Here is a 17,705-nt window from a genome sequence, read left to right as displayed (position 1 = left end):
TTCTAATTTTTTTTTGCCTAGGAATGTTTTTTTTTTTTTTTTTGCCCTATTGTTTTGTTGGATACAGATAGAGTTGCTGGATACAGAATTCCAAATGACAGCTATTTTTCCTGAGCAATTTGAAGATAGTGACTGTCTGTTCTCTGCCTTCCAAGTTGAGAAGCCAGCTTTGATTCACAGGTCTGCTGTTTGCCCCTAAATTATCCCCAGTTCACTGCAATATTGATTAAATGGATATTACAACTTTGTTAACTTTAAACTCTTTTTGACTTTCCATCACTTTATCTGTTTCAATGTTGTCTTCTGGATAATCCTTTCTTATCTGTCTTTCCACTCACTGTGTTTCCCATAACATATCCTATAAAGTTTAAATCCAGTATTATATTTTTCCTTCACAGAAGTCCTGTTTTTCATTTAAAACATTTTGCTTTAAAAAAATTTTTTTCAGCCGCCCCGTTAGCATGTGGAATCTTTGTTCCCTGACCAGGGATGGAACATGTGGCCCCTGCATCGGATGTGCAGAGTGTTAAACACTGAACTGTCAGGCGAGTTCCTAAAACATTTTGCATTCATGTTTTTGCGGGCTTCCCAGGTGAGCCAGCAGTAGAGAATCTGTCTGCCAATGCAGGAAACGCTGGAGACATGGATTGGATCCCCTGGAGTAGGAAATGGCAACTCGCTCCAGTATTCTTGCCTAGAAATCTCCATAGACAGAAAAACCTGGCAGGCTACAGTTCATGGGGTCACAAAAGAGTTGGCCACAACTGAGCACACACTTACATTCATGTTTTTATTCTCTCTTCTTTAAAACAATATGTCTTTATAAATATGTGAGTGTGTGCATTTTGTTTAAATAAATACACTTATTTACAAGTGATTGTGTAATAAGTATGTTTTAATGAAGAAAGAGTAAAGATAATCAGAGACATCTTATTGGCCTGTGGCTCAAGGTAGAAAATTATTCTCCTACTTTGGGCTTTTCCTATAGGTATTGACAGGAAAATAACCAGTCTAGTTTTGGTTTTTTTTTGTTTTTTTTTTTTTTAGGTTGGTTCTATTGTATTTCATCATGTCATCAGAGCCACAGTGAACTGGGAAGAAAACACCAGCCACACCCCGCTGAACCATCAGCTCTGCTCTTGTTTCCAGATGCTTAGTCTGGAAGCTGTTTTTGCAGGGCTTCCTCTCATCCTCCTATACTCGAGCCGCTGGATTTGAGGCTGAATTGCTTCTCCCCATCCTCTACCCACCGACTGGAGGCTAGCTGCCTCTGTAAAGTTGAAACTAAGATGCAAAGGTTAAAGTGCATGTTTTTCGAAGTCTGAAGTTTCTTTGTACTTTTAAAGGCTGTATGATCCTGGTTCCTCTGTCTTTGAAATCTCCATCTTTCAAACAACCTCTAACAAGTATGACAACAGACTTGGAAGTAATCTTGCAAAACTTGGCTCTTTTTGTTGTTGTTGTTTCCTGTCTTTATTTTTTTAATTTAAGTTTATTTATTTTAATTGAAGGCTAATTACTTTGCAATATTGTATTGGTTTTGCCATACATCAACATGAATCCGCCATAGGTTAATTGTTAACTTGAATAGAGTGTCACCTTTCTGCCTACATATGAATAAATACTGTCATACATTAACCTCCAATTAAAATAAATAAATTTATATTAAAAAAATAAATATTGTCAATGATTGTTACTTTTCCCACTTCTTCCTTTGGTTAAAAAGAAAGCAAATGATAAAATACAGATTATAGATAAATACGTAGTGATATATATGCTTTATCAACAAAGGTATCTTCACTTGCAACTTTGAAAAGCACCAGACCCCTCCCCCCAAAATCCAAAAGAAAGAACATAGAAAAGCAGGTAATCTGAGAGCCAGATCACATATCGACTGCACAACTGACTGAATTGTTATGAGACAGTGACTTGTGTTTGGGAATGAGGATTTCTTCTGCCTTGAGTGAAGTTACACTATAAGCTACCTATTTATTGTAAATGTCTCGAGAGATGACATTTGCAGGCTATACAGTCGCCCCTAGATGCTGGTTTAGATTCAACACTGGTGATGCAGGAATTATTAAATGACAGTTCTTTACTTGAGAAAAAAAATGTTTTTGCATTTTCTTTTCTGTGTTTGTTTCTTTCTTCAATACAGACAAATTTATTTTTGCCTTAAAACAGTGAGTATTTGTCATTTTTGCCCTTCTAGTATCAAAAATGATTAGGACCACTTTACAAAGCAGAAAAATTAAAAACACACCAACAGAAGAGTCAATGTATAACTAGCCAAAAAGACCTGAGTAGTTTGGATCCTGTTAAAACAAACCAAATTATTCTGATTCCTTGTAATAGTCTGAGTATTCAAAGTAATACTAAGCATTTACTCTAATAGTTATTTGAAAATAATGTGACTGACCATATGTGCAGATATATATATATGCATACATATTTTGAGAAAATATAAAAATACTCATGCTAAATACCTCCCTTCTTAAATGAAAGAGAATAAATAAGGTCAATTCCCATCCTAATCATTTATTTTTTTGCTATTTAAAAATTTTCCTTATTGTTGGAACAGATTAAGAAAATATTTAACTCATGGATGGTTTCTTTGCTCATTTAATAGTGAGTTACTTATCAACAACAGAAAAACTAGTTTTGGCAATTAAAATCATGTAATCCACAAACATTTTAGATCTGATACGCTGATAGTTTCAGTTAGGACATACTTATATTTTGTATCCCTCTTAAAAAAAAAAAAAAGCCAAATCAAGAAGCACAATAGAAACTAGCATCACAAGTTTAATATATTTTAAAACATAGAAATATATTTAAACAGCACATTTAAAGAATAATATAATAGACTTTCATTTCTTATTCTTATAATGGTATACCATTAATTCAAAAATATATTACTTAATGTACCTCCAATAGAGTTATTATCAAGTTTACTTTAAGATAATCTGTATTTTAAAACAACATTGCAATATTCCTGAATCTGAACAAACCCATAACATTTTTAAGCTATTTTTGATACAAGTTTTACTTAAAAAGTCCAAAAGGGTGATTAATAAATGATGCTTTATGAGTATTTTAGATGAACTGTAAATAATCCTAGCCGTGGAGCCCACATAAATAGCAACTTATGCACTAAATGTCATTCTTCCAAAAGTTCAGTGGGTTAAAGACAAGCCTTAAAAGGCAGAGAGAGAAACAGAGAGAGAAAATAAATTAATTTCAGAGGGAAGAACACACAGGCACATACACACAACAGAACCTTCCCACTTGGAATTATTTGTGCTTGGAGGAAGGTTTACAAAATCCCCCTCCAAAATAAGGTTTTCAATGAGCTCATTCTCCAAGATATGAAAAATGGATTTCAGCTGTTCTTTCGAAATGGCAATTCTGTCAAAGCCATTCTGGGATTTGGGGTAATTTCCTCCAGTTGAGTTTCAGTGCTTTTACCCTAAATAAAATCCCTTGCATCACATCAATCAGCAAACTCAGTTATAAAAGAGAGCTACAGAAAACGGCTCTGTCGGTCGCTTTGCTCGGGTATATTTTATGCATGCAGTGACTCTGATCTGTGGGAAGGCAAGGGGAGCACGTGTAAATGTTTCTTTATTTTGGACTGTTTTTAAATCTGAAAAAAAAAAACTGCAGTAGTAGTGTTCTAGATAATAGGCAGACATGATTTATTTGAGGTAAGAAGGTTGTACTATGCTTTTTTAGTGTTAACTTGGAAAATTATGGACACAGGCTCAAGTCTGTCTCCACAGAATTCCTGAAGCTTTGAGCTCTTTGCAAAATCTACAACCGGTGAGCCAAGAAGGAACGCTTTCCTACAGTTAAACCAATTCTGTTCAAGCAAACAGTTAAAATAATTATGTGCAATCTTTCAGCTTCTGTGTTCTGCTCCCGTTTATTTACTCAAATCGAGCTCAACATTTCACTTTATCTAAAGTAGCAGAAACTCTCAAAGAAAAATTGTGTTCCTCCAAGCATTTTTGTTTTGGCTGGTTATTTTTTTAAGTTTCATTCTAAATATCAATAAATATCCTATCAGTTTACATTGGCACAGCATAACCAAATGCATTCAGCTTCCTTCAACAATACTTAACAGTCAAAGGAGTTCTGTCTAATTTCAGAAAATCATATAAAAATTACGTTAAAAATATTGAAGTGGAATAGAATTGGACTCAGCATATCCTACTAAAAATTAGACTGGGCAATTTTTTGCATAATGAAGTGACCTAAAATACATTTTACTGCAAAGGCATCCACAAAGGAGAATATATACCTTTAAATAAATAAAAGTGACTATATACATGCTCTTGTACATAGGTTAGAGAGATGAAATGAGCCAGACTAATTTTATTAAATTCCCCTTTTATCTGAAAGGATATTTTTTATTGTAGTCATAAACCTCAATACAGATCTTTTTCTTATTACCATTATTATGCACTATTAGTGGCAACCACACGAACGCACGACCATATTTCTGTACTTTTTCAAAATGACATTGGAGCTGTCATCAAAGTACAACACAGAGATGGCATTTAGTTTGGTTGGCGCACAGCAAGGCTTTGGTACGTGGTCAGGAAACATCAGGTGAACCTGGTTGGGTGGGAGGAAGAAAATGATTTACTTTTTAAGAAATAAAATAGATATTTTGTCTGCAGTTTTAAGGTGACATTCTTGTTTTATCACTGACAATCAGGCACTCTCTCAAGTTACCTCCTTCTCTTCTGTTTTTGCTCCATGGTGAGGTGAGGTGGGAGCTGGTAGTGAAGGATGTATCCTTAAGTATTAACACCTAGACTGGACCCACTGGTTCTAATTACGTGTTGGGGCTTTGGAAAACATTCTACCAAGGAAGGAAAACTCTCTCTATGGAATATTCAGTGGAAATTTTCCTCGAGGAAAGAACATGGCAACTAGGACTGGGCTGCTTTTAGTTAAAATGGCCACTTCTAGGTCTATCATGAGAAACACGTAAGTTATGAATACAAAATCAACAGAGCAGCAGCACTTGACTGTAGAAAGATCTGGATCTAAGAATTATTCGTAAAAGGATAACTAAACACTAAATCAATGCATTTTAAACAATAAAATTAAAAGCGTGCAAATTCTTCATTTCCTTTGCTAAAGGAAGCATAAAAATCACAGCAAAATAAACTCCAGGTCAAAACCCAATGCTTGCTTTAAAGCAATGATTTCAACTCTTCTCCCCATAATGTTTTACCAGATTGGCCAGAGTTTAACATCCTTTGACTTGCTTTCTCCCCTAGACAAGCGCCAAAAATCAAGCTAAGTTCAATCAGAAGAAAGAAGCCTAGATACGTTACAACTTGAATATACATCCCTACCTCTCTCTCTACAAAGCCTGAAAAGGTAGCTGAACATGGACAGTAAAATGCTTAAGTAAAGGATTTGTTCTCATTTTCGTCAAACTGGCACGTTTACCTCTGATCTTCAACAATCAAAGAAGGAGCCAGAACTCGGTTCCCCGCTTTCCACCCTCCTCTCCCGGCCCTTCCCCCAGAGGAGTTTATGGGAAGTCCCACTGCAGAGTCCTCCGGGATCGACAAAGAGAAAACACAGCTCTTAGAATCTTGGCTGCAAAACCCTGGCTGAAATGATATAGGAGTCCTGCCTATGGACAGACACGGCAGGAAAAATGAGGTGATCCGACACGGACGTGAAATTTCCTAAGACCTCACAAAACTGCAAGCTGGATGGTTCTCCAAATTTCAGAGGCAGCCTGAAGCCCTCCTTGGCTTTATCCTCCTCAACCCCCTCACCCGTGATGGATGGATAACCCCCTGCCTCAAGGATCACCTCACCCAGCCATTGTTCTGAAAAAATAATAATAATAATGATAATAAGATTGTTCTTCCATCATGTCTCAAACATGTTCGGCACAAACCTGCTTTCCTTTAACAACAAATGCGCCTGTGTTCTTGTTTCATGTCCGTCACAAAATAAGCAGAGAATGCACAATGCCAGGAAAAAAAAAAAAAAACAGAAACACCAAACTTCCCATGTTCCCTTCAAGTTCTGTGATGACTTATGCTCCACATCCCAGGACAGCGATACAGACGAGGGGCCTGTTCCAACTCCCTGTCAGCGATTTAAAAAATGTTTGTTTTTAGACGCTGCCTTCTAGACTACAGTCCTAAAAGCTGACAGTATGTAATTATATATTTATTTTTAAAAAAAGAAAAAAAAAAAGATAGGGGTATTTGACAGTGTTTTTTCAATAATTAAGCTTTGCATAGCCTGAGCGAACCTGGATGTGTTAGATGCATATCTAAGGAAACAGCGAAAGCTCTCTGAGTCATTGAAATGACAGTACAAAGAGCTTAATTTCTGGGAAATTAAGTGGCATTTCTCTATAAATAGTGGCTGTTCTGCTGCGGCCCTACAGATGGACAGTGAGGAGGGCTCTTCCTCTAAGGCGTGAAATAGAAGCATCCTTCTCTCTGCAATGGGCCTTCAGCTGATAGAAGGCTGGACCCCCCCAGACATTCATCTTACTGGAGGACATTTGAATATAACAACTTTTCTTGTGCTGCCTACCTGCTCTCTTGCCCCAACACTGATACCATATATATCAGGACGTGCTTATAGGGCTTCCCTCATGGTTCAGTGGTTAAGAATCAACCTGCCAAAGCAGGGGACAGGAATTCAATCCCTGGTCTGGGAAGATTCCACATGCCAAGGGGTATCTAAGCCTGCACACTGTAACTACTGAAGCCCACGCACCTAGAACCTATGCTTTGCAACAAGAGAAGCCACCAGAATGAGAAGCCTGAGTGTCACAGCTAGAGAGCAGCCCTCACTTGATGCAACTGGAGAAAACCCAAGTGCAGCAGTGCACAACCAGGGCAGGCAAAAAAAAAAAAAAAAACACTAAAATTTTTTTAAAGAAGTGCTTATTTTTATGGATAGCATAAAAACATATCATAGACATAGCATGGACATATCAAAACTTAAAATACCCCTAGGAATTGATTCTATACATGCATAACGGAACCTCATTGGTCAAAAATCAACCAAAAGAAGAATATTTCTATGGCATTGGCAGCACAAAGCAAGCATGAAAGAAAATGCTGGTTGAAATTTAGACTCCATTTCTTCACTTTAGACAGTGAAATAAGAGCTGTAGCAAACTAAGGTTTTCTTTCACTTTATATAAATTTTGCAATCAAGAAAGAAATAATAGTTTCTCCCCACACCTACAAGTTTGCTGAGTATGATATATTAAAGAAATTTAGGGTGTAAAGATGAGTGTTGGGGAAGGATAGACATGAGCAACTGTTTTCCATTCGTTATTAAAAAGCAACTTGATAATTTTACATGATTGTATTCTGAAATAAATGTTTCTCTTCAAACTTGGGGGAGGAAAGAATATTTATAAGTGACTACCTTTCAAAATACATATTTGTTTTAGCTCTCTGCTTCCTCTCTACTCCAAGGTTATTTCCAAAGTCTTTGACAAAAGCTATGCTCTAGTTGCCACAGGTGTGCATCTTTGTGGTCTTGCTATCCACCAGTACCTCTGAGGTCAGTAAGATGCCAGCAAAACATCAAGTCAAGGATTTCATCTGTCAAGGTGTATACACCGTTCTTATTCAGAAGGGAACTGGGATGTTATTTCCATCAACTTTAAGTTTTGAATAAATTGCAAAAGAAGAGAACCTTCTGAAGAGTCAACTCTCCACACATTCTAATAGCTGCTCTTTCTGTTGGTCATAAATAAGACTCACCCACAAAGATAGATTTTTTTTTTTCTAACAGCTACTGCTCTCCTACTGTTATCTACCAAATAACGCTACTCCCATCAGTGTCTTGAGTCCAAAATTATTTGTTCTCTTCCGTCATGATTACTTATAGTTGAAATGCTCCTGTGAACCCAGCTTTGATGTGGGGTCACATCACACAGCCTATGTATCTTCTAGAACCTCTTCCTCGTCTGCCAGAAGCCGTTCCCCCATCACATTAAAAGGTACAGATGTTGGAGTCAGACTCTCAAGAGTTTTCCTGAGTTCATTAGATAAGTACGATCACTGAGAGACCATGAGATTAACATTTCATTATCTCCTTCACAAAAATTAGCCTACATGAGTGGAGATTAAATCAGTAGTACATTCCTAAGTATGGGAGGGAAGATTAATTTCCACCTTAATGATTATAAATGAAAAAGATATAAAAAAATGGAAACCAATCTTCTACTGATATTCTACACTGAAGAGCTTCCATGATACCGAAGTATGTTATGGAACATTCTTAAATATGGAGTTAAAAGCCCTCAGATGAAATTCAGCACAGCTATTATTCAAAGTTTTTGTAATGACTGCTAATGAATGGTTAGGTTAGAAACAGCCCCTGTGTGGTTAATCATATTGTCTACTGAAGAAATCAGTGCAAAATGACCATTTTGTGTGATTGCTCCAATTTTCCTTGCTGAATCTTTCCTCATTTTGGAACTAGGATTTTTCTTTAGAGCAGCCTGAATTTCCTTACTATATCCACATTTCTTACTCTGGCACAATTTTTACGTTAGGAGTTTGAGAAGAGAAGAAAATGCATTTGTTAACTCCAAATAGATGCTTTTCTTTAAAGTAACTTTATAAGAAGCCTGCATCATAAACCACTTTCTATTCTACACAAAGAAAACTTACCAGAGTCTGAACTATGGCATGATTGGTGGCATTCATATGGGCATTGAGTGGAAAAGAACATTCTCCATCACAATAAAATGCAGCATATCCTTCCGGTGCTATAATCCAGTCCTAAAATGCATGAAAGCAGAAGAAATAATATCACCAACATAAAAGCACAGAAAAACAATTCTTAAAGAATACTTAAATATAATTAATATAATTCAATATAATATAATATGAAATTAAATACTCTGGATTGGTTTCTCTTTTGGTTCAACAATTATTCTAATAAGACAGGCTCCTCCAAGCCTTTAATTTATGATTAAGTTAAAGTTTACAACAAAAGTATAAATATTTTCACAAGGAATTGTCCTCTGTAATTTCTCCCAGAGGTCACTACGTAAGATATCCCTAGCCTGTATTAGCCCATATATTCATGAATAAAGCTGCAATCATGGAATAGCATTCTAAATATTGTTTAAACAGGAAATGATGAACTCTGCAAAGTTCAACTGAACCAGAAAGGAAAAGAAGAATAAACTTAATTGAGATAATTCTCATTACTTCTTAATAACTCATTCCTGCTTTAGAAGCTTGACAACCTCTTAAGGCTCTAAGATTTGTTCCTTGTTCTGTTTTCTTTCCAATCATGTGTTAACTTTATAGTCTCTTAAGAAGAAATGAGTTGGAGAAAAATCCTAATCATTGTATATGAAAAATTTTAGGAAGCTAAAATGTTGGCACTTGAGATGGTGGCCCTGATATTTTTTTCCAGAGATGTAAAACTTGTCACCGATGTAAAATTATTGAACAATTAATGTTGAAGGTTTGTCATAACTTTGAAAATGCTCACATGTTACTATCACTTCTCAATATAATAGCTTGTATTCCGAGGATCCATTGTAATGAAATAATCTAACAATTTAATTTAAACTCTTTTGGCATAGTTATGAAAATTATTGTGGTTAAATCTTCCTCCTCACTGTGTTTGTGAAGCTTATGTAAAACATAGCAATACGACTTCTAAGTACAAGAAAATTTTTCTTCTCTACGTCTAACTTACCGTAGACATAGTCAAGGATTCTACTTCCTACACCAATTATTTGTGACTGTAGAAGGCAAATGGAAATTGCTTGAGTTAATCTGACAAATGGAAACTAAAATGGAAATTGGGGTATATTTAAACAACAGGGCTTCTTTTTTTCACTTTCTAAGGTTGCATTTGTTCTTCTGCATAAGTTTTTTTTTTTTACCATAAACTTTATTAATTATGTTTCAATAGTGAAAGGATAATTCAGAAACAAAAATGATGTGGATAATCCTTATATGGAACAGTCAATGTCAAAAATAATTGGTATGTTCATTGCAGCACTGTTTATAATAGCCAGGACATAGAAGCAATCTAAGTGTCCATTGACAGATGAATGGATAAAGAAGAAATAGAATTGGGTCTTTTGCAGTGATGCAGATGGACCAGAGTTTGGTATACAGGGTGAAGTCAGAAAGAGAAAAACAAGTATCCACGTACAGAATCTAAAAGGATGGTCCAGATGAGCCTATCCTGAGGATAGCAATAGAGGCATAGATGGAGGGAAAGGGTGTGTGAACACAGCGGGGCAAGGAGAGGGTGGGGCGAACTGAGAGAAGCACGGCCCTATGTTCACTACCATCTGTAGAATGGGCAGCGAGTGGGGCTCAGCTCAGTGCTCCGTGATGACTCAGATGTGAGACTGGGGGCAGGTGGGAGGGAGGGCAGGGGGAGGGGATACAGGTACACGGATAACTGATTCACGTCATTTTAACAGCAATGATACTCCAATAAAATGTAAAATAAATTACAAACTGCATAGGAAAGATTACAAAGATTACAAGAGATTTAGGATTGATGCAAAGCAGAAAAGAAGCAACCAATTTGACCGACCGTTCTTACCTGCCATCCCAGATCCCGGAAACTCACATAGAGTTCATGCTTTTTACAGGCTTGTTTTTGTTCACTGGTGTTATAATCTGAAAGTGAAAATCAGATTGTCAACAAATGGCAGTCTATTGGGTATATTAATATTTCTTTTGTGAGGTCACTTATAAAGTCAAAAGGAGGCTGTATTTGAACTTGTAGAACATGAGTTTGAATCTCAAAGTGAAAGCCGCTTACTAACTATGTGAACTTCAAGCAAGTCACTTGTGCTGAGTTTCTGCTTCTGTAAAATGCAGACCTTGAGGGGTCCAGACGAGGATCAGGTTGGATCTTTTGTGTTGTGACAACAGCAGCCTGATACCTGCCACTCAGTGAGTGCTCATTCATTAACTAACTCAAACCACCGTTGTGCTTACTATGCTGAAGCATATAAAATATTCAAACACTATGTTTTGTATTCTTTCACAAGGCAGGCACTGGGAAAGTACCAACTGGGATGTTCCAAAGTACATGTTATCTTAGTATGTATCTTAAACTCAGGATCCCCAAAGTGGAGCTTCTGATTGCCCCTACCCCCAGACCAATTTCACAATAACTGCAAACAAGTTCCCAGGCAAAACAAACACTGTAGTTAAAACATACTCTTGCCTCTCACCTCCACATCTAATCTGTCAGGAAATCCTTACATATTTTACCTTCATCTGAAATTCGGCCACCCTCACCAGCTCCATGACTGGCTCTGGTCCACACCACTATCCTCTCTTTCCTGAATCACTGCCACATCCTCACTGCTGTTCCTCCGGCTCTGCACCATCCCCATCCCATCAAAGTAGCCAAGTGGACCAAGTGTCACGCTCCAGCATAAAGTCTCACGGTGGTTCCTGCATCATCAAGGCTCCCAAGGTTCTCTGGCCCCTTTGCTCTCCTTCACTCTACTCCAAACAGCCTCCGCGCTGTTTTGCACACAAGTCTGCTTTCTCTTACCTTAGTTCCTTTACTCTCAACAACCCCACCCTTCCCTGCAACGCTCTTCCCCTGAATATCTACTTAGCTAACACTCAGAGCTTCCTCAACTCTTAAGCATCATCTTGTCAACAAAGCCTTCACTGATTCCCCTGTTTCATATCCTCACCCCTACTCTCATATTTCTCTCCCCTCCTGCTCTGATTTTTTTTTTCCATTTTGCTTACCATCCCTTAATTATGTTATACCACTTACTCATTCACCATGTACCCTGTTTCTTATCTGTTTCCTCCCTCTAGAGTGTCAGCTCTCTAGGAGTAAATATCTTGCTTGGTCCCATTTGGTTCTCTGATACCTCAAACGTCAGAAACAGGGCCTGGCACACAGTAGATACTAAATAATTAGGAATTGAAGAATGGATGCTTCAGAATGTTCCAGAAATGGCTTGACGCAAAGGAGATACACACTTTCCGTAACTTATTTTGGAATATAATCTGAAAAATCCATAACCTTTGATAATTGTTGAAAAAAATTAAGAATTCCACTTGCATCTGGGAAAAGTAAAATACAAAAGAAAAACAGAGCATTACAGAAAATGTCTATTCATGCCTTATAACGGAACCCATTTTAATTATTTCCAACCCCAAAAAATGAAAGAGAAAAAAATGTAGGGTGATGGGAACTGTGAAATAATTTATTTTAAAAGAAGACAGCTAATGTTTTCTTCTAGGAATAAATACTACCTTCACTCTGACAGTTGTCTCTAGCAAATCAACAGAGAAGTTTGCTATAAAAAGCAGCCTGTCATAAGTGTCACCTTCCAGTTTAATTATCCTCAACCTCTAATGAAAATGAAGTCACGTCAAAGATCTAAGAGACCTGTTCTAACAGATCCTGTCATCTGCCTTTCACCGTGACATCAGCTAATTATTTAATTAATGTGAGTCTAGCAAAGAAGGTTCAATGTGAATGCAGAAATCCTTTTCCTTCTAGACCAGTGTTATTCCTATGTGTGACAACCTTCATTAAACCATGTAAAACAGAGAGCCAGTAGGAATTTGCTGTGACTCAGGGAGCTCAAACCAGAGCTCTGTGACAGTCTAGAGGGGTGGGATGGGGTGGGGTGGGAACAAGGTTCAGGAGGGAGTGAACATATGTATACCTATGGCTGATTCATGCTGATGTATGGCAGAAACCAACACAATATTGTAAAGCAGTTATCCTTCAATTAAAATAAATTAAAAAACATTCCTATCATAAAAACACATCAGTCAAAGAAAACACAGAAAACTCGAGCAAGGAAACTCTGACACTGTGTTCATGCACGCATACAATCAATCATGCGTTAACTACATTTAGTAAGCACCTCCATGCCAACACTGAGCACAGGAGAATGAATACAATTTCTGTCCTTAAGATGCTCACTGTTTCATTAACAATCAACTAAAAGATCTGAAAAAAATAAATATATAGATAATGACAGAAAATGGAGGAAAGAGAATTTGTTTGAGATTTAGCACTCTTCTTCTTTGGGTAAACTTTTAATTGACATAGCAAAAAAAGTTCACTTCGCCCAAGCAATGAAGCAGCATAAAGTAATAGTAAGTGCAATACCATGAAATGGATAAGTTTGAACATTGTATCATTTCTAGGGAAAAGGAAGAACTCAAGTCTGGTATTAGTTTGACTGCATAAACTTCTTGACATTTTAAATAAATAAATAACAGTTTTAAAGTGTCAGCTATGCATTAGAGCAAGGGAGAGCAATTTCTTTTTCCTCAAAAAGGACAGATAGCATATATTTCAGGCTATGGGGTTTCCGTCACAATGATTCGGCTTTGCCCCAGTAGCATGAAAGCAGGATTTAGGATGTATTGACAAAAGGATGGATGTGACTGTATTTCAAACAAACTTTGCTTATGGATCCTAAAATTTGAATTTTGCGTGATTTCTGCATGAAACAAAATATTATTCTATTTTCAGTGTTTTTCACACATCTAAAAATGTAGAAACCATTGCTAAGTTGTACAAAACCAGGCAATGGCTTATTTTGCCAAACCCTGCATCAGACAGTCATGGGAATATTTATTCATCCATCCTTGTCTTCAATAAAAAACACTGAATATGAATAAAGACCTTATATCCAATAACACATTCAAGTATATGTGAAAAACCATAACTATGTCTATGACCATTTGAATTCCATGTTTATAAAAAAAGAAAGTAAAACTTAAAAGTCAAAATAGATCTGTTCCATCTATGCAGCTTTTCATGCAGGCTAAGTGATGTATATATTGCAACATCACATAAAGGTAACGAGCAATGAAATTTATAACAGAATCTGGTTCCAAGAGTCTGATTTCATAGAGCGTTAGGACCATATGCTTAGTTGGTCAGAAATAAAAATTAATGGATACTGACCAAACCAGCAGTCTGTAGTTAGCTTTACTAAATGGTTGGCAGAAAAACCTCTGAGAGGAAAGGCAAAGAAATTAGATTTATATTTTTTAAAAACATTGATCGGCAACCCTTCAAATATGAAAATGAGCCGGACATGATGCTGCTCTTGACAAACCTGCCTAGAATTCAAGAGTATCACCAGAAACCACTACACATTCTGAAGTCACAGCCAGCACTAGAAAAGCATTCCTCACCCACAAGGCAGGTATCACAGACACAGTATTTCTGTTTGCCTGTTAATGGCAATAATATTGGGAGACCAGTGCCAAAATAATGACTATTGTTAAATACTTTTTGCCAACTTATGATCAATTTCTGGTAAAAAATGCAACTTTATGTTTTACAAGCTATTTGATTATTTTTTCTTCCAGTTTTATTGAGATGTAATTGACATACAGCACTGTACAACTTTAAGATATACAACATAATTGTTTGACTTACATCCATCATGAAATAATCACCACAGTAAGTTTAGTGAACATCCATGATCAAGGACTTACAGCTGAACAAGCTGGGTTTAGAAAAGACAGAGGAACCAGAGATCAAACTGCCAAACATCCACTGGATCATAGAAAAACCAATGGAATTAAAAAAAGAAAGAAAGAAATCCACTTCATTGACTACGCTAAAGCCTTTGACTATGTGACTCACAACAAACTGTGGAAAATTCTTAAAAGGATCGGAATACTAGAACACCTGACCTGCCTCCGGAAAAACCTGTATGCAGGTCCAGAAGCAACAGTTAGAACAGACATGAAACAACAGACTGGTTCCAAATCAGGAAAGGAGTCAACATACGTCAAGACTGTGTATTGTCACCCTGCTTATTTAACTTGCATGCAGAGTGCATCATGGGAAATGCTCGACTGGATGAATCATAAGCTGGAATCAAGATTGCCGAGAGAAATATCAAGAACCTCAGACATGCATGTGACGCAACACGGATGGCAGAAAGTGAAGAGGGACGAAACAGCCTGTCGATGCGGGACAAAGAGGAGAGTGAAAAAGCTGGCTTAAAATTCAACATTGAAAAAAACCAAGATCATGGTATCTGGTCCCATCACTTCATGGCAAATAAATGGGGAAAACATGGAAACAGTGACAGATTTTATTATCTTAGGCTCCAAAATCACTGCAGACAGTGACTGAAGCCATGAAATTAAAAGACACTTGCTCCTTGGAAGAAAAGCGATGACAAATCTAGACAGCATATTAATAACCAGAGACATCACTTTGCAAACAAAAGTTCATATAGTCAAAGCTGTGGTTTTTCCAGTAGTCATGTATGGATGTGACAGTTGGACCATAAAGAAGGCTGAGCACCAAAAAACTGATGCTTTCGAACTGTGCTGGAGAAGACTCTTAAGAGTCCCTTGGAGAGCAAGGAGATCAAACCAGTCCATCCTAAAGGAGATCAACCCTAAATATTCACTGGAAGGACTGATGCTGGAGATCAAGTCCAGTACTTTGGCCACCTGATGCGAAGAGCTAACTCATTGGAAAAGACCCTGATGCTGGGAAAGATTGAATGTGGGAGGAGAAGGCGACGACAGAGGATGAGATTGTTGGATGGCATCACCAACTCAATGGACATGAGTTTGAGTAAACTCCAGGAGACAGTGAGGGACGGGAAGATTGGTGTGGTGCAGTCCATGGCATCAAAGAGTCGGACATGACTTAGCTACTGAACAATGATCTCAGATATACACAAAATTAAAGAAATAAAAGATGTTCTTGTTTTCTGATGAGAACTCTTAGAGGATTTACTCTTCCAACAACATTCATGTATAACATACAACACTGTTAATTGTATTTATCATACTGTATCCTTAGTATTTCTATTATAACTGGGAGTTTATACTATTTGACTGCCTTCTTCCAGTTCCCCCTTCTCATTTCAATAACACAAATTTAATCTTTGTCTTAGTTTGATTTGTTAAAATTCATTTTGTGTTAGAAAAAAAGTGAAATCCATGGTAAATAAAACCTCTGAGGTCTACACACGGCCTCAATGGTTTGTCCACTAGTCCCTGAAGAAACTACCAGATAAATGGACACATGCTAGGTACGCTGTGAAGAGCACAAAAGAAAATCCAAAAGAAATCCACAAACAGGTACAGGATTCTCTGTCTTTTAAAATCTAGCGTTAGTGTCTTTGAGGAATAAAATATAGTTAAATCTGTAAAAGAGAAGAAGAAAAAGTCCAAAATAGAATTCAACATTTAAACAATCAGCAGCTTAAACAAGCCAAATATATTGAGATGCTGTGTCTCAAAACAGAGGAGGAGACGTTCAACATCTCTGGCTTAATACCCTGGGGGAGGTCACAGACATCAGTCTCCACACTGCAGGATATTTCACTAATTAATAGAAAATGAGAATGTCAGATGAAGGAAGGTATGAAGTGGCTATAAAATGGCAGGTGCAGTGCTACTCTGGACTATTCACCAATGTAAATTTTGACATGGCCTTTGCGGTAGAGAAAATCATGATAAATCCCAAACAAATAACACCACTCCCAAAGATGAGGGATTTCAAACGCTACTGCTACCCTAGTTTAATCCCCAAGTCCCACATCCAGTGAACTTCTCACCGAACTGACATATAACGCAGTAGGAATTACAGTTATTTATTTGTGTAGGGATTTGTGTACAAATGTGTGACACAGAACAGACACCACAACATAATAACTGTCTGGTGTGTTTGCTTGACTCTGCTCAGCAATGTGTCTCTGTGGTGATGCAGAGGACATGCTCACCTTAGAGCTTGTTGACATAAAAATCCATCCACAAACCTGTCTCCAAATGCCTGCAAGATGTCTCTGCATGAAAGTTTCTCAAATGCCTCCAACTCACTATTTTGGCTTCTGACCTCATACTGTTTCCATTCCTTCTACTTGGTTAACAGGATCTAGTGTCTCAAGCCAGAAAATTTAATAAATACATTTCTTGATTTTCTTTCATTCTCACTCCTACCCTACATTAAATCCATCCACAGTCCCTTTAAGCGACCAACCTCTAGCCTAGTTAACCTATCAGAAGTCCTTTGCACTCTTGGTTACCTCATACTCCCCCAACATCCTTTTTAGGAACTTGGTCCTAGGATATCCCTTCATCCCTGACTCCTCTTTGCTCTCTGACCTCAAGTCTTTTGCCTTGTTGCTGGAATTGCTTTTTTCCTTTTGTCTTTACTTAAAGTACAAATGTTCCCAGTGGAGGATCCATCCTTAATGGTTCTCTCTTACTCCGGTTTCTATAGCAGCTTCGAGTCTTGTGCTTCATCTAACCTCTGTGCTCAAGGCTGCGTCCTATATATTCCACTCACACACCCATCTCTGGAGTCCTGCTGGCTCCATTCCATGTATTTTGCTTCCCACTTCCCCTGTCTCCAATCTATAATCTTCATTGCTTGGAGTGTTAGACTAGATTCCTAATCATATTTTGGCATCCAGTTTCTCCCCTTGGCATCCCATCCTTCTTTCTGATGCCAAATTGAACTTTTAAAAATGCGTATCTGATGGTGACACTCCTTTTTCCAAATGCCTGCATGGAAACACCACAGTTACTGACCATTATGACTTGGTCCCTGCAAAATGTTCTAGCTGATAGCACACTGCTCTCATACAACAATACTAGCACAATGTGGCCATCAGACACTGCTATGTGGTTGTGTAACTGCATATAAGTTCTGAAATG

General features: G+C 37.4%; 1 protein-coding gene across 3 annotated transcripts in view; it reads right to left on the bottom strand.

Moving 5' to 3' along the window:
* Positions 1–3,014: 3,014 nt before the first annotated feature.
* The window catches only part of BMP5 (bone morphogenetic protein 5), a 136,925-nt gene continuing 122,234 nt past the window's right edge, over positions 3,015–17,705 (bottom strand). For 2 of the 3 annotated variants that reach the window (XM_068994350.1, XM_068994351.1), the window contains 3 exons: positions 10,603–10,679; positions 8,691–8,801; positions 3,015–4,620 (listed from right to left, as the gene is read on the bottom strand). In XM_068994350.1, the coding sequence (XP_068850451.1) occupies positions 4,471–4,620; positions 8,691–8,801; positions 10,603–10,679 (338 nt within the window). In that variant the 3' untranslated portion in view covers positions 3,015–4,470. The remainder of the gene's footprint in view (positions 4,621–8,690; positions 8,802–10,602; positions 10,680–17,705) is intronic. The other variant, XM_068994352.1, reaches the window with a different exon arrangement.

Source organism: Capricornis sumatraensis, chromosome 22 (genome assembly GCF_032405125.1).
Source record: "Capricornis sumatraensis isolate serow.1 chromosome 22, serow.2, whole genome shotgun sequence".
Lineage (NCBI taxonomy): Eukaryota > Metazoa > Chordata > Mammalia > Artiodactyla > Bovidae > Capricornis > Capricornis sumatraensis.
Note: the sequence above shows the minus strand (reverse complement) of the source record. Positions and strands in the feature narration are given on the sequence as shown.